General features: G+C 39.9%; 1 protein-coding gene across 5 annotated transcripts in view; it reads left to right on the top strand.

Annotated features, from left to right (window-relative positions):
• NEK1 (NIMA related kinase 1) overlaps positions 1 to 23906 on the top strand; it is a 209805-nt gene that overhangs the window by 98750 nt on the left and 87149 nt on the right. For 3 of the 5 annotated variants that reach the window (XM_004758106.3, XM_045078304.1, XM_045078301.1), the window contains 2 exons: positions 517 to 594; positions 1681 to 1776. In XM_004758106.3, the coding sequence (XP_004758163.1) occupies positions 517 to 594; positions 1681 to 1776 (174 nt within the window). The remainder of the gene's footprint in view (positions 1 to 516; positions 595 to 1680; positions 1777 to 23906) is intronic. The other 2 variants (XM_045078305.1, XM_045078303.1) reach the window with 1 other exon arrangement.

Below are 23906 nucleotides of genomic sequence, written 5' to 3'. Positions count from 1 at the left end.
TCCCTGCTCAGTGTGGAGTCTGCTTCTCCCTCTCTCTCTTCTCCCCACCTCCAACTTGTACATGCCCTCTCTCTCTCTCTCTCCTCTCTTTCTCTCACTCTGAAATAAATGAATAAAATCTTTAAAAAAAAATTAAAAATGCTGTGCCATTAACATAAAAATCTGATGGAGTTAGAGTCAAAGATCAGAAAACTATACATAGGAATAAAATACATTTTAGTTGTGGGATTTAAAATTGATAAGACCATTTTTCCAGAGGAATTTTGAGAGGAAAATTAAAGTACTACCCATGGCCATTTTATATCATTCTATTTTTGTCTTTTTTTCCATTTATTGTCTGTAAGAGTTGGTAGTTGTGGATAATTCACTTGCAGTACTTGGGAGAAAATTAGTAGTGTTGAACAATATACCATTTTATATTTTTAGGTGTTAGTTTATTTGTATTATCTTCCACAGAGCTCTGCACTGAATTCAAGGCTCTGTCCTAAGAGGTTTGCTTATGTACTTACTTTGTAGAAAGAAGCTGATTATTCTGAAGGACAAGAAGGAAGTGAGGAGGCTGACATGCGGCGTAAAAAAGTTGAAGCATTTAAGGTATAAACTAGAAATACACAGTTTTCTTGGAGAAGATTGGGACTTAAGGTAGAAAATTGTGTTAAGTCTTGGGGCACCTGGGTGGTTCAGTGGGTTAAGCCTCTGCCTTCAGCTCAGGTCATGATCTCAGGGTACTGGAATTGAACCCCGCATCAGGCTCTCTGCTCAGCAGGAAACCTGCTTCCTCCTCTCTCTCTGCCTGCCTCTCTGTCTACTTGTGATCTCTGTCTGTCAAATAAACAAATAAAATCTTAAAAAGGTAAAAGAAAATTGTATTAAGTCTTACATAGTTATTCTCTGTCTTAATTTTTCATTTCCCTTTATCCTTCACTGTTTGGTTTCTGAAAAACAGGGTCTTCCTCTCTCTTCGTATCCTGTATTTATGGAGAGTAATTTGATAAAATGACAGAAGAATATGAAACTATTACACAATCTTAAAAAGAAAAAATGGTAACCTTAAACATGAAAAATATTATTGTCTGTTTCTCTGAAGACAAATGATATCTGTAGTTTCCATGTGAGTGGTTATCATGTTCACCTCACAAATGATATCTGTATATAACCATAGTTTAAAAGTTTTACATTTGATATTCCATTAGAATGAGAGATGGAGAGAAGTGAGTTGGGCGAAATTGGAGGGGGAGACAAGTCATGAATGACTGTGGACTCTGAGAGACAAACTGAGGGTTTTTTGGGGGTGGAGGGTGCGGTGAGCCTGGTGGTGGGTATTAAGGAGGGCACGAGTTGCATGGAGCAGTGGGTATGGTGCATAAATAATGAATTTTGGAACACTGAAAAAAAATAAGTTTAATTTAAAAAATAAATAAATAAAAAAATATATGCCTGTATTTATTTTTATTCAGCAAATACTTACTGAGCAGCTGCTGTGTGTTGAGCTCTGGTTTTAGTGCTAGGGATATAGAGTGAGCTTCTATTTTTACTCAAGAAATTCTCCCCCACCCCGAGAACTCTTCTTTTTTGGCAAAATAAGTAGATCGTTTTAGAGACCTCAAACAAAACAAAACGAAAAAACAACCTATGCCCTTCTTTTTGGTAACTAATTTTGTTGATTGTTTTTATTTTCAGGCCCAAGCAAGTGCACGTGCTGCTGTATTAAAAGAACAATTAGAACGAAAGAGAAAGGAAGCGTATGAGAGAGAAAAGAAAGTATGGGAAGAGCATGTAAGATTTAGCTCATATTCTTGATTGTGATCATGTTGATGTTCCTGTATCTCTTACTGGCTAATATGTCACCATTATAATTTTGTAATTCTTTCCCATTTTTTATTCTCATTCATTTCCCGCTCTCATCCTCACCTGGCTTTCCCTTTCTGTCTTTCCCATTTAAGGATGATCAATATGAAAGTTATTTTGGGGTTTGATTTGGGGTGAAAACCTAACTTACTTATTCTAAGTGAATAAGTTCTAAAATAAGTTTTTATTATTGCCAAGTTCCTAATCAAAGTCCTGGCATCACTTAATGGCTGTGCTTTCCTTCTGCCACTGATTTATAAATATATTTTATATATAACATATAGATTTATAATTTATATTATAATTATGTAAGATAATTATAAAAATATTTAAATTTATAGTATATTAATCTACCTTTATACCTTTATACATTATACTATATAATTAATATGAATTAATATACATTATTGACATAAATAGTAATATAAATACATATATTAAACTCTTATACAAGCTAGAGAATGAATCTATAGTACACATGCATCAAGCTCTCTTCTGCTCCATACTCTATCTGTTCTGCCACCACCTCACTGTGTTCGTAATTGTAGATTTAGAATATATTTAAAATTTTTAAAATTTAATTTTACATTAACAATAAACATTTTAACAATGTTTATTCTTCTGATCCATGGGCAGGAATGTTTTTCCATCTTTTTGTGTCTTCAATTTCTTTCATGAATGTTCTATAGTTCCTCGAGTACAGATCCTTTACCTCTTTGGTTATGATTCTTGGTGCTATAGTAAATGGAATCGATTCTCTAATTTTCCTTTCTATATTTTCATTGTTGGTGTATAAGAAAGCAGCTGATTTCTGTGCACTGATTTTGTATCCTGCCACATTACTGAATTGCTGTATGAGTTCTGGTAGTTTGGGGGTGGAGTCTTTTGGGTATCATGTCATCTGTGAAGAGAGAGTTTGACTTCTTCTTTGCCAATTTGAATACGTTTTTTTGTTTTCTGACTGCTGTTGCTAGGACTTCTAGTACTATGTTGAACAACAGTGGTTAGAGTGGGCATCCTTGTTGTGTTTCTGATCTCAAAGGGAAGGTTGTCAGCTTTCCCCATTGAGAGTACTATTTGCTGTGGGTTTCTCATAGATAGATTTTATGAAGTTGAGGAATGTTCCCTCCATCCCTATACTGTGAAGAGTTTTAATGAGGAACGGATGCTGTATCTTGTCAAATGCTTTTTCTGCATCAGTTGAGTAGACCATGTGGTTCTTCTCTCTTTGCTTATTGATTTGTTCTATCAAATTGATTGATTTGCAAATGTTGAACCATCCTTGCATCTCAGGGATAGATCCCACCTGGTCATGGTGGAAAATCTTCTTAATGTACTTTCTTAATGTACTGTTGGATCCTGTTAGCTAGGATCTTGTTGAGAAATTTGGCATCCATATTCATCAGATATTGGTCTGAAATTCTCCTTTTTGATGGGGTCTTTGCCTGGTTTGGGGATCAGGGTATGCTGGCTTCATGGAAAGAGTCTGGAAGTTTTCCTTCTGTTTCTATTTTTTGAAACAGCTTCAGGAGAATAGGTATTATTTCTTCTTTGAATTTTGTAGAATTACCCAGGGAATCTGCCAGGTCCTGGGCTCTTGTTTTTTGGGAAGTTTTTGATCACTGCTTCAATCTCCTTACTAGATAATGGTCTATGCAGGTTGTCAATTTCTTCCTGTTTCAGTCTTGTAAGTTTATAGGTTTCTAGGAATGCATCCATTTCTTCTAGGTTGCTTAGCTTATTGGCATATAACTGTTGATAATAATTTCTGATGATTGTTTCTGTTTCTTTGGTGTTAGTTGTGATCTCTCCCCTTTCATTCATAATTTTATTAATTTGGGTCCTCTCTCTTTTCTTTTGGATTCATTTGGCCTGTGGTTTATAGATCTCATTAATTCTTTCAAAGAACCAGCTTCTAGTTTCGTTGATATATTCTACTGTATCTCTAGTTTCTATCTCACTGATCTCTGCTCTAATCTTGATTATTTCCCTTCTTGTGCATAGGTTTGGCTTAATTTGTTGTTGGTTTTCCAGTTCTTTAAGGTGTAAAGAGAGCTGGTATATTCGGGATTTTTCAATTTTTTTGAGTGAGGCTTGGATGGCTATGTATTACCCCCTTAGGACCACCTTTGCTGTATCCCATAGGTTTTGGACTGATGTGTCTTCATTCTCATTGGTTTCCATGAATTGTTTAAGTTCTTCTTTGATTTCCTGGTTGATCCAAACATTCTTGAGCAGCTTGGTCTTTAGCTTCCCAGTGTTTGAATTCCTTCCAAACTCTTTCTTGTGGTTGAGTCCAGTTTCAAAGCATTTTTGTCTGAGAATATGCAGGGAGTAATCTTAATCTTTTGGTATTGGTTGATCCCTGATTTGTGACCCAATATGTGGTCTACTCTGGAGAAAGTTCTCAAGAAGAATGAGTATTCTGTTGTTTTAGGGTGGAATGTTCTTTATATATCTATGAGGTCCATCTGGTCCAATGTGTCATTCAAAGTTCTTGTTTCTTTATTGATTTTCTGCTTGGATGATCTGTTTATTACTGAGAGTGGCTTGTTAAGATCCCTACAATTAGCGTATTCATATCAATATGACTCTTTATTTTGATTAACAGTTGGCTTATGTAGTTGGCTGCTCCCATATTGGGGGCATAAATATTTACAATTGTTAGATCTTCTTGGTGGATAGACTCTTTAAAAATGATGTAGTGTCCTTCTTTATCTCTGATTACAGTGTTTAGTTTAACATCTAATTTATCTGATATGAGAATTGTTACCTCAGCTCTCTTTTGAGGCCTATTGCATGAAAGATGCTTCTCCTTCCCTTCACTTTCAGTCTGGATGTATCCTTAAGTTCAAAATGGGTCTCTTGTAGACAACCTGTGGACAGGCCCTGTCGTTTTATCCAATCTGCAACCCTGTGCTGTTTTGTGGGAGCATTTAGTCCATTCACGTTGAGATTTAATAGACATCATGTTGTCTGTGAAGTCCTTATTTCTATAGATTGTCTCGTAAATTTTTTTTTTAAAGATTTTATTTATTTATTTGACAGAGAGAGATCACAAGTAGGCAGAGAGGCAGGCAGAGAGAGAGGAAGGGAAGCAGGCTCCCTGCTGAGCAGAGAGCCCGATGCGGGACTTGATCCCAGGACCCTGAGATCATGACCTGAGCTGAAGGCAGCGGCTTAACCCACTGAGCCACCCAGGCACCCCTGTCTCATAAATTTTTGTTCTATGACACTGTTGGGTTCTTTCTTCTTCTATAGAACCTGCCCCTTAATATTTCTTGTGGAGCCAGCTTGATGGTCACATACTGTTTTTAACCTCACCAGTCTTGGAAGCTTTTAATCTCTCCATCCATTTTGAATGTCAACCTTGTTGGATAAAGTATTCTTGGCTGCATGTTCTTCTCATTTAGAGCCCTAAATATATCTTTCCAGCCCTTTTTGGCTTGCCAGGTTTCTGTGGACAGGTTTGATGTTACTCTGATGGACCTTCCTCTGTATGTAAGGAATCTCTTCCCTCTAGCTGCCCTTAGGACCTCTTGTCTAAAATTATGATTCATGAATTATGCAATCAAGTGTCTGGAGGCCTTTCTATATTCGTTGATCTTGGTGCCTCTAGGACATGATCATTTGTTCCATTCCCCAGGTCGGGGAAATTTTCATCCAGAATTTGTTCAACTATATCTTTTAGTCTTCTCTCTTTCTCCACCCCCGTCAGGATCTCCAAAATTCTGACGTCAGAACGTTTCATGGTGCTATTTATTTCCCTAATTCTGTTTTCATGGCTTCTAAGCTGTTTGTTCCAGGTCTTCTCCTGATCCTTTTTCTCTATCATTTTTTCCTCTAGGTCACTAATTCTATCTTCTACTTCGGTTACCCTAGCTGTTAGAGTTTTTAGGTTAGATTGGATCTCACTGATAGCATTTTTAACTTCTGTCAGGTTGGCTCTCACTTCTGCCCGTAGAGATTCTTTGTTGTCACAAATGGTTTTCTCCAACCTTGCCATTGCCTGGATAATTGTTACCATGAATTCCCTTTCCAACATACTGTTTATGTCCATATCCAGCAGTCCTGTGGGAGAAGGCACAGTCTCTGATTTTGTCTTTTGTGAGGTGTTCCTCCTCCTACTCATTTTGGTGACAGCTCATTGGGGGATGTATAGCTGAATATATCAGCCACCATCCAGGCAAGGTGCATCCTCTCCACTGATGTCTTCTGCCACTGTACAATTCCAGAAGTGTATAATCTTACAGCTCAGGCTGATTTCCTGGGTGTTCAGAGTGTTCTGGTAGATATTTAGCTCACTTCAAGGGACTGGTTGAAACAGTGTCTCCTACTTTTCTGCCTTCTTGTCCTTCCTCCTTATTTTTAAATTTCTGTTAGAGTTTTCCCCTCATTTCCTTTTTACTCTTCTTTGTTTTCCTTAGTTGCTTGCTTTCTTTTTCTTTACCAGATACATTCCTGGTTAATTTTTGTCTCTTTCTCTCTCTCTCTTTTTTTTTTTTCTTTTTAAATTCTCTTGGGGGGGCACCTGGGTGATTCATTCATTTAAGCTTCTGACTGACTCTGGATTTCCACTTAGATCCTGGTCCCAGAGTCGTAAGCTCAAGCCCTTCCTTGGGCTCCTCACTCAGTGGGGAGTCTGCTTCTCTCTCTTTCTCTCCTTGTCCCCCCTCACTCTCTCCCTTTCTGTCTCTCAAATCAATAAATAAATCTTTAAAAGAAATTCTGTTGGAATTTTTGTCAGTATTACCTTAAATCCACAAATTAATTTATTCAGGAGCATGTTAAGTATCTACATTTTATTCATTATTTCTTTTATATCTCTTGCACAATTTTGATCATTTTAAGGTCATACTTGTTATATTTCTTGTAAAGGTTATTTGTTAAGCACTACCTAATTCTATTTCTGTTTTAAAAGGTTGTTTTTCCCCCTGCCAGAATATTGCTAATATGTGGAGAAATTGTTGGGTTTTAGCTTATACAGTGTTTAATTTTTGGATTTTTAGTGTACAGCTATATCAATGGCAAGTAGTCATGATATATATCATAACAATAATTCCTATAGCTTTTTGTAGGCACATTATAACCACTGCACATATTGGGCTTTGTTTAATCTTTACAACTTTATAAAATAGATAGAAGGATAAAACAATTAGGTGAAGTCAAAATTCCAGTTAGTACAGAATAGTGATTTGAACCTAGGCCTGCCCAGTGTTGAAGTCTTTATTCTTTTTTTTGTTTTTTTTAAGACTTTATTTATTTGAGAGAAAGAGAGTGAAAGAGAGCATGAGAGGGGGGAAGGTCAGATGGAGAAGCAGACCCCCCATGCAGCTGGGAGCCCCATGTGAGACTTGATCCCGGGACTCAAGGATCATGACCTGAGCCAAAGGCAGTTGCCCAACCAATTGAGCCACGCAGGCACCCGAAGTCTTTATTCTTATGCACTAACCCTAATTTCCCTTGTTTTCTTTCTTTCTTTTTTTTTTTTTAATTTTATTTATTTATCAGAGAGAGAGAGGGGAAGAGAGAGAGCACAGGCAGACAGAATGGCAGGCAGAGGCAGAGGGAGAAGCAGGCTCCCTGCTGAGCAAAGAGCCCGATATGGGACTCGATCCCAGGACGCTGGGATCATGACCTGAGCTGAAGGCAGCTGCTTTACCAACTGAGCCACCCAGGTGTCCCTCCCTTGTTTTCTTTAAGCTGTATCTTGTCTTACTGTTTTACTTTTATTACATTGGCCAGAACTTCTAGGACAACATTAAACAATAATAGGGATAGTATTTTGTTCCCTTTTTTTTTTAAGATTTTATTTATTTATTTGTCAGAGAGAGAGAGAGAGAGAGCGAGCGCACACATAAGCAGGCAGAGTGGCAGGCAGAGGCAGAGAGAGAAGCAGGCTCTCTGGGGGGCAAGGAGCCCGATGCGGGACTCTGGGATCCCAGGACCCTGGGCTCTTGGCCTGAGCTGAGGGCAGTGGCTTAACTGACTGAGCCACCCAGGCGTCCTTTGTTCCTATTTTTAATGGAAATACTTGTCATTTTTCTGTTATATATGGTAAAATAATAAGGAGTATAGTTGTATCTCTAGGATTTAATAGTTTTTATCAGCGGTGTGTTTTGGAGTTTGATCACATGTCTTGTGTGTCTCTTCTTAATTCACCGCTTGAGTAACATATAGGGAGATTCTCTTCTTACCAGCTTCCTGATGAAAAAGAACCACTTAGCTATAAGAGAATGTGTGAAAGAGACAATTCCAGAAGTTAGAGTAAATTTAAGGATTGTTTGATAATTCCTTTTGGTTTTCTGTTCAAAGTAATTTCATTTAATAGCTGTTCTGATTTGTTCATCTTGTTAGTTACATTTTTCTCCTAAGTTTTAAAAGACTAGCAGTAGAGAAATCTCATCTCATTCCCCCTTTTTCTTTCCTGATATAACATGGACAAGTTTGAATGTGAAACTAACTGTGATAATATATTTCATCTTCCCCAAGAGTGTCTAGTAATTATCTCCTGGCCCATTGTCCAAAATTTACCTATCTTTAGATTGCTATACTTTTTAAATATTTTAAACCTAGTGTTCCTTAATTCCCTTTTCCTCCCCCTTACTTCAGATGGAGTAACATGAATAGGGCAAGAGTATGAGATAATTACAGTGCTAACTCATCAGCTATTCCTCAAGAGAAAGTTTCAACAACCAAATTTTTCAGAAGTAGAACTAATTCATCTTTATAGTCAGAACCAATGATTTTATTACCCAAGTCCCTTCAGGATTACCTTAATCTGGAAAATAGTATGAGCCTACTTTTGGTGGTATATCGATTGACTGATCTCTCGATCTATATATATAACAGGAACAATCTGCTTTTTTCTCTTGGTTTTATGTCTTCAACACAGGAAACAGGGACATTTCATCTTGTGCTCATTTGCACAGTGGGGTAGAGATTATATCAAGATGAATCCGTATGAACCTCCCTGTGTATTTTTTTTCAATCAGCTTTCTTCATGATAAGCCTGCTGCTATCATCCTTGTGTTCAGCAATAATATTGCAGTTGCAAATTTTACGGACCATTAATTGCCCTTGCAGTTTTTAGTTTAGTGTTTAATAATGCATTCTAGCAGTTCATATACCACATGAAGATGATTGGGATAGTAATATATCCATTAAATATGATACACTTATGCTTACTGTAAATCAGCCTTATTTTTTAAATATGATCTATTCAAAATTAGATGGGGCATCCACAATTTTGATAATAGCGGTCTGCATGGCTTTGATTATGTGATACCCTTTAGTCTTAGAGATGGAACAGCTACTCCATATCCTCTGCTATTGGTATGCATGCATGCATAGGCCTCTCAGCAGCAGGCTTATATAGCCAACTGCAAGTCTGTGCCAGCTATGTATATACCTTGTGATTTCCCCAGAGTAAAAGGGAATGGCTGTGTCTTGGTTCATGTTGTGATTGGCACATGGGATACTGGAGTAGCACATTTATCAATGGGAAATGTTTCCTTTTCTCCGTCATGTAGGAACTGCTCATTTTAGTGATTCAGAATCTTAGGCTTCCAAAGCCCAAGTTAATATAGCTCAGGGAACACAAAGCGGAGCTGTGTAATTATGTTTCTTTCCTGAAATCTGCTTTTTGAGGGCAAAACACCTCTAGAGGTGTTTGTAGCCCACAAACACCTCTAAATGTGGTCTTAAGTACATCTTGTATAACAGTTTTCGAAAACACAGTTCCCCAAAAAGGCTTTCTTTTTATAGCTTATTTCCCATTGTCCTACCCATTCAACAAGATCATGACCACTGTCCAGGACTCAGTGTAAATATATGCTTGATCATTCAGTATCAGTATATCTATAGATTCAGTTGACTGTTTCATTTATTTCTTTTCCTTTTTTAAAAAAGATTTTTATTTATTTATTTGAGAGAAAGAACACTTGAGCATGAGTGAGGGGACAGAGGGAAAGGGAGGAGAAGTAGACTCCCCACTGAGCAGGGAGTCAACTTGGGGTTCAGTCCCAGGACTCCAAGATCATGACCTGAGCTGAAGACAGTTGCTTAACCAACTGAGCCACACAGGCGCCCCTTTTTTGTCTTCTTATTCTCATTGGTGCTTGACACTTCCATTGACATCCTCCAGTTACAGTTCTACAGTTCTAAATGGAGCTGTTTACTGTATTTTTAATCTAAATTATCATAGTGGGGTACCCAATCTGCATATTTCTTAGTATCAATTCAGGAAACATATCTGTGAAAATCTATTCTTTGGTTAGGTCAGAGACTATATTTTGAATATGCTGTGTTCCTTCACTCTTTGTTGTGTATCTTATTTCTATCATTGTCTCATTCTTTGGACCTGCCATATAGGCCTGTAAGGCTTCTGGTGGACCTACTCCCCATCTTTGACTACTTCAGATTGTTCTTTTCCTTGGTCTTGCCACTGTTAGGGTGCATAATCAAAGGAGCGAGACTGATACAAAGTGAAGGTCAAGCAAAGCTTTATTTCGCGCCAAGCATCAAGAATCAAACTGACTGGTCGGGGCCGTCTTTTAGATAAAAGAGGCGACCCTTCCCAGCCTCACAGACTAACTTTTATAAAGGTAGTTGAGCCTGGCTATACACAGGTGGCCAATGAGATTGCAATACACAGAGAAAACTGCACAATCATGCTAGGTCTGCAACACACAGAGAAAACTGCATAGTCATGCTAAGGTACACGCAGGTGGCCAATTGAATTTCAATTTACCCTAGTAGATATATGCGCCCCCACTGATTGGCTGTCTTCACATGGCCTGACCTGCCCTTATATCTAGGCTTTGCAAGTAAGTTCCCCTGGGAAGGGCAGGGTCAATCTAAGTTCATTGCATAAACACAAAATGACTCCCTCTGCTAAGTAGACCCTTACACTCCCCCCTTTTCTTTGGAGATTAGTCAAATCCTTGACTTTTCAGCTAGTTCTATGTTCTCCTGTTGTAAGGGGTTATATTGAGCATGTAAGACTAACATTTTTATTACTCTAATTTTGTTTTGTACAAATGACTTTAGGGCGTTTATAATGCAGGGACCAAAAAGTAACATTAGTGCACAGTCGGCTGATGAGTTAGCCATTCACCGCTTTGTATAACCTTTTCCATTTTCCTAATTCCGTTCGTCTAATTTTCCACCTATACTTTTTTTGTTTTATGAGGTGACTCAGAAGCTCTTACACAAACAGGTAACAATAGGAGCAACAATGAACTCATAGTCTTTTGAGTCTTAGCTTTAGTCCATGGTCAGTGGGGTCCATTGGCTGTGGCTTCCACCTCCGGGGGAGTGTCCTCGTCCTTAGCTCATTTCACGTGACCTGCCTGAATCCAGGCCCTGATGCCTTCTACTTTTACTGCTGTGGGGGCGGTCAGGATGACAGTAAACGGTCCCTTCCGGCGAGGCTCCAAGTTTCCCACTTGATGGCAGTGTATTCAAACCAAGTCCCTGGGTTGGTAAGGATGTGGCTCCACCTCCGTCTCCGTCTCAGTGTGGGCAGTTCGGATCCCTGCATGAGCTCTTTTTAAGACAGACTGTAATGCCTGCAGTGACGGGAGTACAGACTGATCAGTCATTTCTGCTAGAGCAACCTTTTGTAGCCAAGGGCAGATCGGGGCGGGTGGGGGTTCTCCCGAACATTATTTCAAATGGGGTCACCTTGTTTAAGTAGGGTGTACATTGCACCCTGAGGAGGACGAAAGGAACGAGATCCACCCATCTACTGCCAGTCTCCAGAATTAGCCTTGTCAAGGTCTTTTTAAGAGTTCAGTTCATTCTCTCTCTAGGCACAATGTAGTTTCCAGTTAGTGCCCACAGCCTTGGCCAATGCCTGTGAAACTGAACTCACAAATGCAGGGCCATTGTCTGAGAGGCACGAGAGGGAGTTGTCACAAGCAGAGAGGCATGTTGTCATGAGAGGCAGCCCAAACCTAGGAATTATTTCTTCTAATAGCTTTTTGGCTACCACTCCTGCCGTCTCATGTTTGGCGGAAAAACCCTCTACCCAGCCTTAAAAGGTATCTACAAAAACTAACATATACTTGTGCCCATATTTTCTGGGTTTCATTTCTGTAAAATCTATTTCCCAATAAATTCCTGGTTCCTTACCTCTTTATCTTTTCCCTCTTCCCATTCTAATGCCTGCCACATCAACTGCCTGGCATTGAGCACATCTATCAACTACATCCTGAACCATACGCCCTTATTTAGAAACCTGGAACTGCTTGCCTATAAGTTCCTTGAGTTTGCGTGTCCCCAAATGAGTACCCTGATGTATCTGGTCTACTAACTTCTTATCTAGTCTCCAAGGAAGAATTAACTTTCCTGTTTTAGTCTTAGCCAAATCCCCTTCATAGTCTAATTTAGCCTATTTTTATAAATACTTTAAATCTTCTTCTGAATAGTTTGGTTTTTCTGGTAGAGCTGGAGCTGGGAGTGTAACCAGCTCTTGCACTGTTTTTTGGGCTGCTTGCTTTGCACCTTGATCTTCTAACTGGTTTCCTTTTGAAATCAGATCAGTCCCCTTTTGGTGTCCTGCCACCTCACCTGGAGGAGAGCCAGTATTTCTCCTCTGTTTTTAATTCCTTTTCCCTCTGCTGCTAATAGGCCCCTTTCTTTATAAATAGCCCCATGTATATGGAGAATAGCAATGGCGTACCTGTTGTCCGTATAGATGTTGGCGGTTTTACCTTTGGCCATCTGCAGTGCCTTGGTGAGTGCAATCAGCTCCACTTTTTGCACCGATGTTCTGTGTGGCAGGGCTGCTGTTCAGTTCCTACTCAGGGGAAACCACCGCAGCCCCCACATACCTCTTTCCATTGACCATGTAGCTACTCCCGTCTGTGAATAGAATCATCTCCGCATACGGAAGGAGAATGTCTCTGAGGTCTGACCTTACTCCTGTGACTTGGGTTAGGACTTCCCTACAGTCGTGTGGGTGGTCAGCCAGCGTGGCAGCAGCATGGCTGGATTTAGCACTGCCGGGGGCTAGAAGGTCACTCTTGGTTCGTTGAGGAGGGCCTGATACCCCATCACTTGGGCGTTCATAATCCATCAGTCTGGTGGAGTCTGGAGAAGGCCCTCGATAGCGTGGGTGGTGGTCAAGATGAGATTTTGACCCAAAGTCAATTTACTTGCATCCTTGACCAGGAGGGCCTTGGCAGCAATTATGCGGAGGCAAGGGGGGAGCCCAGCCGCTACTGGGTCTTGCTAAGATAGGCTACTGGCCTTTGCCAAGGCCTCAGAGTCTAAGTCAAAACTCCTTTGGCCACTTTGCTTTTTCATCCACATACAAGTGGAAGGGCTTGGTAACATCTGGGATGGCCAATGCTGGGGCACTCAGTAAGGCTGTTTGTAATTCCCAAAATGTTCCTTCTGCTTCAGCTGTCCAGTCTATCATAGTGAGCCCCCCTTTTGCCAGTTCGTAGAGAGGTCGGGCAATCTCCGCAAACAGTGGTATCCACTGCCTACAGTAGCCCACCATCCCAAGAAACTCCCTCACTTGTTGGGATGTGGTGGGGTGGGGGTATTGGGTGATCACCTGTTTCCTGGACTCAGGCAGTGAACGCACTTCCTCGTGGAGATCAAAGCCTAGATAAGTGGCATGGCTCTGACAGACCTGTGCTTTCTCTGCTGACACCCGATACCCTTTTTCCTGCAGGGTCTGTAAGAGAGCTCTTGTCCCCCACAAACATGACTCATAGTCCCCAGTGGCTGTTAGGAAGTCATCAACATACTGTCACAGTGACTCCCAGATTGGAGGTTCTGTACTCACGGAAATCCTCATGTAGGGCCTCATCGAAGATAATAGGTGAATTCTTGAGTCCTTGGGGAAGTCTTGTCCTGGTGAGCTGGCCTTGGAATCCTTCCTGTGGGCTGGATTACTCAAAAGCAAAAAAGGGCTGAGATTCCCTTCCTAAAGATATACAGAAAAGTGCATCCTTGAGATCTAAGATGGTATACACAGTTCTTTGGGGACCCAGGAGGGAGAGTAGGGTACAGGGGTTAGGAACCGTTGGGTGGATATCTTCAACCCGTTTATTAACTTCCCGCAAGTCCTGAACGGGTCGGTACTCCTCAGTCTTATCCTTTTTGATGGGCAGCAAAGGTGTGTTCCATGGAGATATGCAAGGAACTAGGATCCCATCTCCTCAGAGGTGGTTAATGTGCTTTCTGATCCCTTCCTTTGCTTCTCACGGGAGGGAGGACTGCCAGACGTGAACAGCCATAGCCATCGCTTTTAATGGTACCACCACTGGAGGCTGTCCCTTGGCCAAGCCAGGGGGTATCCCTTCTGCCCAGACTTTGGGAAACTCGACCTGTAGGGTTTGGAGAAGGCTCCCCCCAGCTTTGTCTCCTCTGGTTTTGAGACTGGCTCATAAAGAAGGTATTCATTTATTGCTGCCACAAACATCTGCACAATTGTCCATTTATGTCTTTTTATGCCATTTGCCCCTTGTACCCAGACTTCCTCTCCAGATAGTTTTCCCGTAGGTTTCAGTTGATTTCCCCTCTACTTCAATTTTTACCTGAGGTTCAGGGAGGGGCTCCGAACCATGGCCCCTTCAGTCTCTGGAGGCCAGTATAGCTGTCTTCCTTTTGGGGCACTCCCTGGCCCAATGTCCTTTTTCCTTACAGTAAGCACACTGATTTAATCTAAATCTTCCCGCCTGTCTTCTCTGTGCTTAGGCTTTTCCTTCCATTTACCATCCCTTCCCTGCCTCATGTAATGCCAAAAACTTCCTCCTGTGCATCCCTGTTGTTAAATACCTTTTCTGCTATTCTCTCTAACTCAGTCAGATTCTTCCCTTCAAATCCTTCAATTTTCTGAAGTTTTCTCCCTATATCTGGGGCTGACTGACTGGCAAAAGCAAGATTCACTGCCCTCTGATTTTCAGGTGCCTCAGGGTCGATCTGGCTATACATTTTATAGGCTTTAATAAGCCTTTCTAGGAAAGTTCCTGGAGACTCATTTTTACCTTGAGTCACCATACTAATTTTAGATAAATTTATGGGTCTCCTTTCAGCTGCACAGAGGCCTCCTCCTAGGGTCTGGCAGTAGAAGCGTAAGCTCTCCTTACCTTCATTGGAGTTTGGCTCCCAGTCTGGGGGTTCCCTTGGGCAGTAGTCCTCCATCCGCTGGGGATTGAGGTCCCTGCCAAGTCTCTCACTTATCACCTTATGGGTTTGTCAAATGATGCGATCCCTCTCTTCCGCGTTAGAGAGCCATAAGGAGCTGTTGAATATCCACCTAGGTGGGCTGGTGGGTAAGAAAGTCTCCAAGAGCCTAATTAAATCCTGAGGGTGGACAGAAAAGGATTTGTGTTGGGCCTTCCAGTTACAGATGTCAGAAGAGGAGAAAGGGATATAGGTTAGATGGGGGCACCCTCTCCTGTCTGGTAGAACAACCTCATGGAGAGGCAGCATTGGCGAGGTAAAGGGAGGCAGAGGGGGATAGAGGAAAGGGGAAGGATCAGGGAGGTCTTTCTGCTTGGTGGTCCCATAGGTGGACCCCGACCGCGTATGAGGTGGAACTGTTAAGGGCATCTTGGGATCGAGAGTCAGGTTTAGGGGACAGATAAGGGGGGCGGAATTCCACAACCTCCACATCCGACGGAGGTAGGATGGTCTTCTTCCCTGGTTCCCCCTCATCTTTCCGTTCTGGTTTTGCTAGTCTTACCTGCCTTAGAGGGAAAGAGATGGTTTCGTTAGCAGGGGGAAGGTGAGACTTGAGCCATGACGGTGGCTCTTCTATCATACATCGCCAGGCCATGATGTATTTGGTCTCAATGGAGACCGAAGACCTCACTATGGGTAGAGTAGATCTGAGCCAAAGCAAATGTTCCCTCCGGCGGCCACCCTGGGGAGAAAGTGGGCAGAGTGTTTTTAGTTTTCCCGGGTAAACCTTGTCACCTGACTGGGTGGCTTTACCTTGAAAATCCTTGAAATGCCGGAGAACAAGACTTAGGGGTGTCACAGGTCCTTTACTCCCCACTTGCCTCATTTCTCCAAACACAATAAACAACACAACAGACAACAAAAAGACAAGACAAAGACAACTGCAGGCCCAGTGATCCTTGTCTAGAGTCTGCTGCTGGTGGGGACTTTCTCAGTTCCCTGCAAACACAACAAACAGCACGACAGACAACAGAAGGACAAAACAAAGACAACCGCAGGCCCAGTGGTCCTTACCCAGAACCTGCCACCGGTGGGGACTTTCATGATCTTTTGATTGCTTGGGGGACTCGAACCCCCTGTCCGCCCAGGGGGACTAGAACCCCCCGACTGCCTAGGGGGACTCGAACCCCTTGTTAATTACCAGTGGAGATGGGGCATCCCTGCATCCACTCCAGCCCTGGGGAGCATGGCTGCGTCCAGCTTATCCCTGGTGGGCTATACCCTGGAGCTCTACAACCAGACAGACAGGATCCTGAGATCTTACCTCCGGAGACTTTTCCCAGAAATTCTAATGCTGGCTCAGTGCTCGTCGTTTGATCCCGGACGAGCCCCCAGTGTTAGGGTCCGTAATCGAAGGAGCGAGACTGATACAAAGCAAAAGTCAAGCAAAGCTTTATTTCGCGCCAAACATCAAGAATCAAACTGACCAGTCGGGGGCATCTCTTACAAAGAGGCAACCCCTCTCAGCCTCACAGACTAACTATTATAGAAGTAGTTGAGCCTGGCTATACATAGGTGGCCAATGAGATTGCAATACACAGAGAAAACTGCAGTCATGCTAGGTTACACATGAGTGGCCAGTTGAATTTCAATTTATCCTAGTAGATATATGCACCCCCACTGATTGGATGTCTTCCCCTGGCCTGATCCGCCTTTGTATCTAGGCTTTGCTAGTAAGTTCCTCTGGGAGTGGCAGGGTCAATCTTAGTTCACTGCGTAAACACAAAATGACTCCCTCTGGCTAAGTAGGCCCTTTCAGCCACATAATCTCATCCATTTAAGCAGACACATCATGAGATCAATTTGAATTATGCTCCCCGTTCCAAGTGTCACTGGACATTAACAGTGTTTTCAGAGAGGTCTGCAAGATGAGTTTTTTTGACATGAAAATTTTCAAGAACATCAGAGAATCAGGATTCCACTAAGGCTGAGGAACCCTATTTCACTGCTGCTCCTCTGATGCATTTAGTTAACTTTCCCTAAGCAGCAGCAGCAGAAGTTTCACAGGTGGTTGTGGTAATGGTAGAGTAGGCAGAGGGAGAGGAACAGGGGAGCACCTCTGGAAGTGTGTTAGGTTTTATATGTCAACAAGTACATTTTATAAATTATGTCCAACATTGATTCCGCTCTGAGCAGGTACTATACATTCTCATATAATACTTTTATTACTAGGCAGCTGTATATTAGCACAGTTCTGTTTCCTCAGATAGTCAATTGGAGCTTGGCTTCTCCTTCCAGAGGATGCACTAGGTAGACCTCACCCATCCAACCAATGCATTTTCAAGAGCATCCATATAGTTAAAATATAGTCCAGGAATACCCCCCCCCCCGCCAAAGTCTTTGCTTTCTAAGCCTTTTAAACCAGTTTAAAGTTTTTTCTCTGTATGCATTTTCTCTGTTAATAGTGTATCTGTCTTGGATAGTTCTAAAGTGTGCACAAATGAAAGCTTTTATGATTTTATTATTGATAGAGAATACTAGTTCCTAGTATGGGACAACTTTATATTTCCTCAAGTTCTTTTAGAAGTATTTGTATGGTGGCAGCTTTAGATCATGGCAGTGTGCCTGACTTGTCAGGTCCAACAGGCAAGCAACCCATTTTCATTTGGGGGGATTATTGTGTGCTTTTTGGGTAAGACTATCAAACAAGGTATTCTGGCTTCTCCTAGCTAAAAGATAGGCATGTCATCTAAAGTAGACCAAATGAATCATTTCCCAGGGCTTAAAGCTGGAGCATAGAACATGATGAAACAAAGAATAAGTTTCGCTACTTAGGTTCATCCATGCAGCTACTCTTCTATTTGGAGGGCTTCCCTTTGCTTTTATAATCTTACAGTTCTTTTCTCTCTTCTTCTTTACCCTTCCTCCCCTCCTTTCCTCCAGAATTAGTTTCTATTTTTTTTTTCAACCAAAGGACCCTGATTTACCTTGTAAAATGCTTAGCCTGGCATCTGGTGAATAGTAACACAAATTCATTGGGAATTCTATGGCTCATGACATTTCAGAGTTATATATAGAGGAGTGCTCAAACATTGGTTTACTGAATTCATTCTTGTGTCATGAGAAAAAAAATGAGTCTAAGAATCAGAATACTTGCTCTTTAGTCTCAGCTCTGCCAGTTAATTTGCCTGTTTGGAAAACTGACTTAATGTTTGTGGGCCTTTATTTCCTTATCTCCTAAATGAAAGGCTTGGTCTCTAATATTATTCTGTATAAGTTATTTAGAAAAATAGTCTTCATAATTTAAGTACTTAAAACTTTATCCATTCATCTATTGAAGGACATCTCGGCTCCTTCTACAGTTTCACTATTGTGGACATTGCTGCTATGAACACTGGGGTGCAATGCTCCTTCTTTTCAGTACATCTGCATCTTTGGGGTAAATACCTAGTAGTGCAATTGCTGAGTCATAGGGTAGCTCTATTTTTAACATCTTGAGAAACCTCCATACTGTTTTCCAAAGTGGCTGCACCAGCTTGCATTCCCACCAACAGCGTAAGAGGGGTCTCCTTTCTCCACATCCTCACTAATATTTGTTGTTTCCTGTATTGTTAATTTTAGCCATTCTGATTGGTAAAAGGTGGTATCTCAATGTGGTTTTGATTTGTATTTCCCTGATGGCTGGTAATGTTGAAAATTTTTTCATGTGTCTATTAGCCGTTTGTATGTCTTCTTTGAAGAAGTGTCTCTTCATGTCTTCTGCCCATTTGTTGACTGGATTATTTGTTTCTTGGGGGTTGAGTTTGATAAGTTCTTTATAGATCTTGGATACTATCCCTTTAAGGACCACATATCTTTCAATGGATTATCAAAAATATCATTGATCTAACAATTGTAGAAATCATTGCCTTAATTATTCTGATTTTTTGGCATGTAAGACCCATTTTATGGAATTTTCTCTTTGACATATTTCAGTATAAAAATTATAGTACAACATAGGATTTTAAAATGAAAAATTTTCAGGTGTTCATGTGTTGTGATAGTTTTTTTCCCCCAAATAATATAGTATTGCTTTTCTCAGTTGGCATATATGCTCATATTCTAAGTGAAACGTAAGGAAGAAAGCTTTTTTTTTTTTTAAAGATTTTATTTATTTATTTGACAGACACACAAGTAGGCTGAGAGGCAGGCGGAGAGAGAGAGAGGAGGAAGCAGGCTGCCTGCTGAGCAGAGAGCCCAATGCGGGGCTCCATCCCAGGACCCTGAGATCATGACGTGAGCCAAAGACAGAGGCTTAACCCACTGAGCCACCCAGGCACCCCAGGAAGAAAGCTTTTTAAGAGTAGCAATGCATTTAGGGGCTCCTGGGTGGCTCAGTCATTTAAGTGTCTGCCTTCAGCTTGGGTTCATGATCTCAGGGTTCTGGGATCCAGCCCCATCAGGTCCCTGCTTAGTGGGAAGCCTGCTTCTCCCTCTCGTACTCCCCCTGCTTGTGATCCCTCTCTCATTCTCTCTTTCTGTCAAATAAATAAATAAATAAATAGTTTTTAAAAAAGAGTAGCAATGCATTTAATAATTAAAATGAAATTAAAAACAATCAGGGAAAATATATATTGATTTGGTGAGATATTGTTTTTGAGTATGAAGAATTCCTTTTTCACTGCATTTATCTCTTTTCTTGTCTGTTTCATTTTTGTTTCTGTCTTTGTCCTATTCTTTGGATCTGCCATAAAGTTCTATAAGGCTTCCTTCCAGGGTAGAGAATTTACTCTGCTGGCCACCTTGTTCTTATTCATGGACATTCTTATAAATACATTATAGCATTACCAGTTCATCAGAAAAAATACTTCTGTATTTTTAGTTCTTCAATGATGAGGTTTTAAGAGGTTAAATGTGAATTTAATAAAATTTAACTGTGTAGTTTATTTAAGTTATATAAAATTATGTGTGAAATTGCTCTATATTCAAAATATAGAATCAGGCCAATTTAAAATTTTCCCAACATAAAATCTTTAAGTCATTCAGAATTTAGAGGTGAAGTAGTATTTATATTTATGCTTCAAGAATAGGTAAACCGATAGTTTCATGTGTTTATAAACCTGGACTCACTGTTTGGTGAAATTTTGCCTTTTGTCATTTGGTGGCACTGCTGATTAATTTTTCAGGAAATTGAAACAGATACAATTGACAGATAAAATATAAGCAATTTTACAGTGATAATTAAAAACTTTTTGTGGTGATGTAAGTAGAAAAGTCTTGAATTTAGGAACTTAGTGAGAAAATGGCTGAGGAAAATAGCCCCTAAAGCAGTTTATTTTTTTTAACTTGCCTAATGAAACTTTCAAGTCATTGTTTTATTTTTGTTGCATTTTTTTTCCTACTTTGGATTTTGAAAAACTGTGCTTAACTAGATGTAACTAGGTAATAAATTTTAACCAAAAAAAATTTTTTTTGAGGCTTTAATGTCTTTATCGTCTGTGAAACTTGGTTTTGTTTTCTTAGTTTCATTTTTGTGTTTTCTGTCGCTGGATGAACTTCCTGAATTAAGAACTCAGTCTAGTGTTTTCTCTTTTGACAAATTAAAAATAAGTTATTCTGTCTCAAGATCTGGTTAACATTGAATAGCCTTAACATTCAGATTATGAATAATATATCCATTATGTTTATATAGAAGGCCCAGCTCCTGTTGTACTAATCAGGTAGTGGTGTGTGTTACCTGGGCTTATAATGATGTTTCAACATCTCAGTAGTTACTCTGAATTACCTTTATATTTTTGTTAACTGACATAGTTTTGTTATTAAGTAATTGTAATACTTTGTAGGGCAGTCTGTTCTTTGGTTTAGATTTTATTATGTCTGACTTTTTCTGTGTGTTTATTATTTCGGGTGTTAGGATCTGTTTAGTTTAGTTGACCCACAGGAGAGACTAGTATATGTTTGTTACAAGCATTAATTGAAAGCTGCTGAAGGTCATTATTATCAAGGTAACATTAACTCTGTCTTACACATTGAATTAGATTGCCTGATTCAGATTGTCTGATTGTCAGGTTGTCTTAGATAATAGACTATATGCCAGTTATTAGCCATTTGAACAAAGCCAGTTTTTTTTTTTATTTTGTCAGGGTCTAAAATCAGACTTTTAGTACTTAAGCCAAATAACCTTATTTAATAGAAACTAAATAAATCTTTACTGAAGTGTAATTACTACTGTTTATTAGGAACACAACTGTCACTTTACATAAATTATCACATTTAATCCCTACAGTAAGGAGATAATGAGTGTAACATTCCCAATTTAAAGAGAAAAAGTTTGAAGTTCAAGGAGGATAAGAAACCATGAAAAATCACAGGACTAGTAAATGAGAGTTTGGTGATTTAAGTGTAGAACTGTCCCACTAGAACTATATTTTATGACCTCCTTAAACAATGAATGTTCAAACTGGCTGCCCTGCAAAGGCCACTCTTATCATCTCTCTTATTGGCTTTATACAGTTCTTTCCCTCTCTCTCTCTCTCTCTCCCTCTCTCTTTTTTTGTTTATTTTTCTTCCAGATTATTTAACACACATCTATCTACTTTTATTTCTCTGTAACATACTGATCCATTTATGTTTCCCTTTCTCTTATAATTTATAGTCCTTAGAAAGAAAGCATTATATGATCCATTTTGTTTTTGTCTTTTGTTTGTTAGAAAATTATTGCAGTTAGTTCTGGTCTGCAGTATATTAGTTTTTTCCCCCTAATTTTACTGAGATATAGTTGTCAAACAATATTGTGTAAGTATAAGGTACATAACATGATGATTTGATATATGTATATATTCTGAAACGGTTACCACAGTAAGTCTAGTTAATACATCTGTCATGTCACATAGTTGCCATGTATCATTTCAATTTGGATGTCCATTATATGGCACTGTACTCGGCACTTAAAACATCTTTGAATATGTTGGTTAATTTTTATCAAATATTGAATATTTTTCTCTCAAAAAATCACATCAGATTTCTGATTTCTGCTATTTTGATAAATAAATCTGATGTGAATTTTGAAATAGCAGAAATCAGGGTGCCTGGGTGGCTCAGTCAGTTAAGTGACTAACTCTTAATTTCAGCTCAGGTCATGATCTCAGGGTTATAAGATGGAGCCCTGTGTCAGTTTCCACACTGGGCGTGGTCTTCTTAAGATTATCTATTAAGATTATCTCTCTGTCCCTACCTTTATGCTTGAACACATGCAAACTCACTCTTTCTCTCTCTCTCAAAAAAAAAAAAAAATAGAAATCATTTCTTTAAGTGAATTTAAACATTCACTTGACTATACTGTGGATAAATGGGATATGTGGTTAGAGAAGTATTTATTGGCTTAAATAAAATGATGAGTTTGTACATCCAAATTAATCTGTTCCCTTCAAAATAATCATCTAATCTAGAGAAATAACATACTTTTCTAAGAATGCTGCTATTTTTTCAGAACCAAGTGGAACTTGCCTTTATTTTCTTAGAATTTATGGTACCTTTTTTGAATATCCTGTATGAAATAAGACCATCTTAAAGTTTCAGAATACTCTTATCTCTTTTAAGGAGATAATACTTGTGTTAGCTTTAGATTTCTTAAGTTATAAAACATCTTAAATAATAGTATATTTTTTCAGCAGTGCTAAACTATGGATTAGAGCAATGTTTCTGCAGTGTTTCTGTCTTTTTTAATATATAAAGGATTTTTTTAGAGTAGTTTTTGGTTCACATCACAATTGAGAGGAAGATAGAGACTTCTTATACATCCCCTGCCCCGACATATATATAGCCTCCCCCATTAATCAGCATCCTTCACCAGAGTTGTACATTGTTACAATTGATGAACCTATGTTTACATATCATCTTTCAAAATCTGTAGTTTATTTTAAAGCTCACTCTTGGCCCTGTACATTCTGTAGGCTTGGACAAATGTATGATGACATGTACCCATCATTATGATATCATATGGAGTATTTTCACTCTCCTAAAATTCTCTGGGCTTTGCCTGTTCATTCCTCCTACCACTCCTCTGCCAACCTCTGGCAACAACTGATCTTTTTACTGTTTTTTTCTTAAAAGATTTTATTTATTATTTGAAAGAGAGAGAAAGCGAGAACACGTGCATGAGCCTGGGTAGGGGCAGAGGGAGTGAGAAACAGACCTCTCACTGAGCATGGAGCCCAACATTGGGGCTTAATCCCAGGATTCTGAGATCATGACATGAGCCGAAGTTAGACAGTTAACTAACTGAGCCACTCATGTGCCCCCACTGATCTTTTTATTGTGTCCACATTTTTGCCTATTCTGGAATGTCATATGGTTGGAATCATACAGTTGTTAGGGTCCGTAATCAAAGGAGCAAGACTGATACAAAGCGAAGATCAAGCAAAGCTTTATTTCATGCCAAGCATCCAGAATCCAGTCAGGGCCATCTCTTGCAAAGAGGCGACCCCTGCCAGCCTCACAGAGATAATTTTATAGAGGTAGTTTAGCCGGGCTATACACAGGTGGCCAATGAGATTGCAATACACAGAGAAAACTGCACAGTCATGCTAGGTCTGCCACACACAGAAAAAAACTGCTAGGTAACACACAGGTGGCCAATTGAATTTCAATTTACCCTAGTAGATATATGTGCGCCCCACTGATTGGATGTCTTCACCTAGCCTGACCTGCCCTTGTATCTAGGCTTTGCAAGTAAGTTCCTCTGGGAGGGGCAGGGTCAATCTGCATAGGGTCAATCTAAGTTTACCGCATAAACACAAAATGACTCCCTCTGGCCAACCAGGCCCTTACGCAGTAGATAGCCTTTTCAGATTGACTTCTTTTGTTTAGTAATATGCATTTAAGATTCCTCTATGACATTGCATGACTTGATAGCTCCTTTCTTTTTAGCACTG

The sequence above is a fragment of the Mustela putorius genome, unplaced genomic scaffold (assembly GCF_011764305.1).
Source record: "Mustela putorius furo isolate JIRA1106 unplaced genomic scaffold, ASM1176430v1.1 tig00000242_pilon_pilon_pilon, whole genome shotgun sequence".
NCBI lineage: Eukaryota > Metazoa > Chordata > Mammalia > Carnivora > Mustelidae > Mustela > Mustela putorius.
This window is presented reverse-complemented; position numbering and strand designations above follow the sequence as displayed.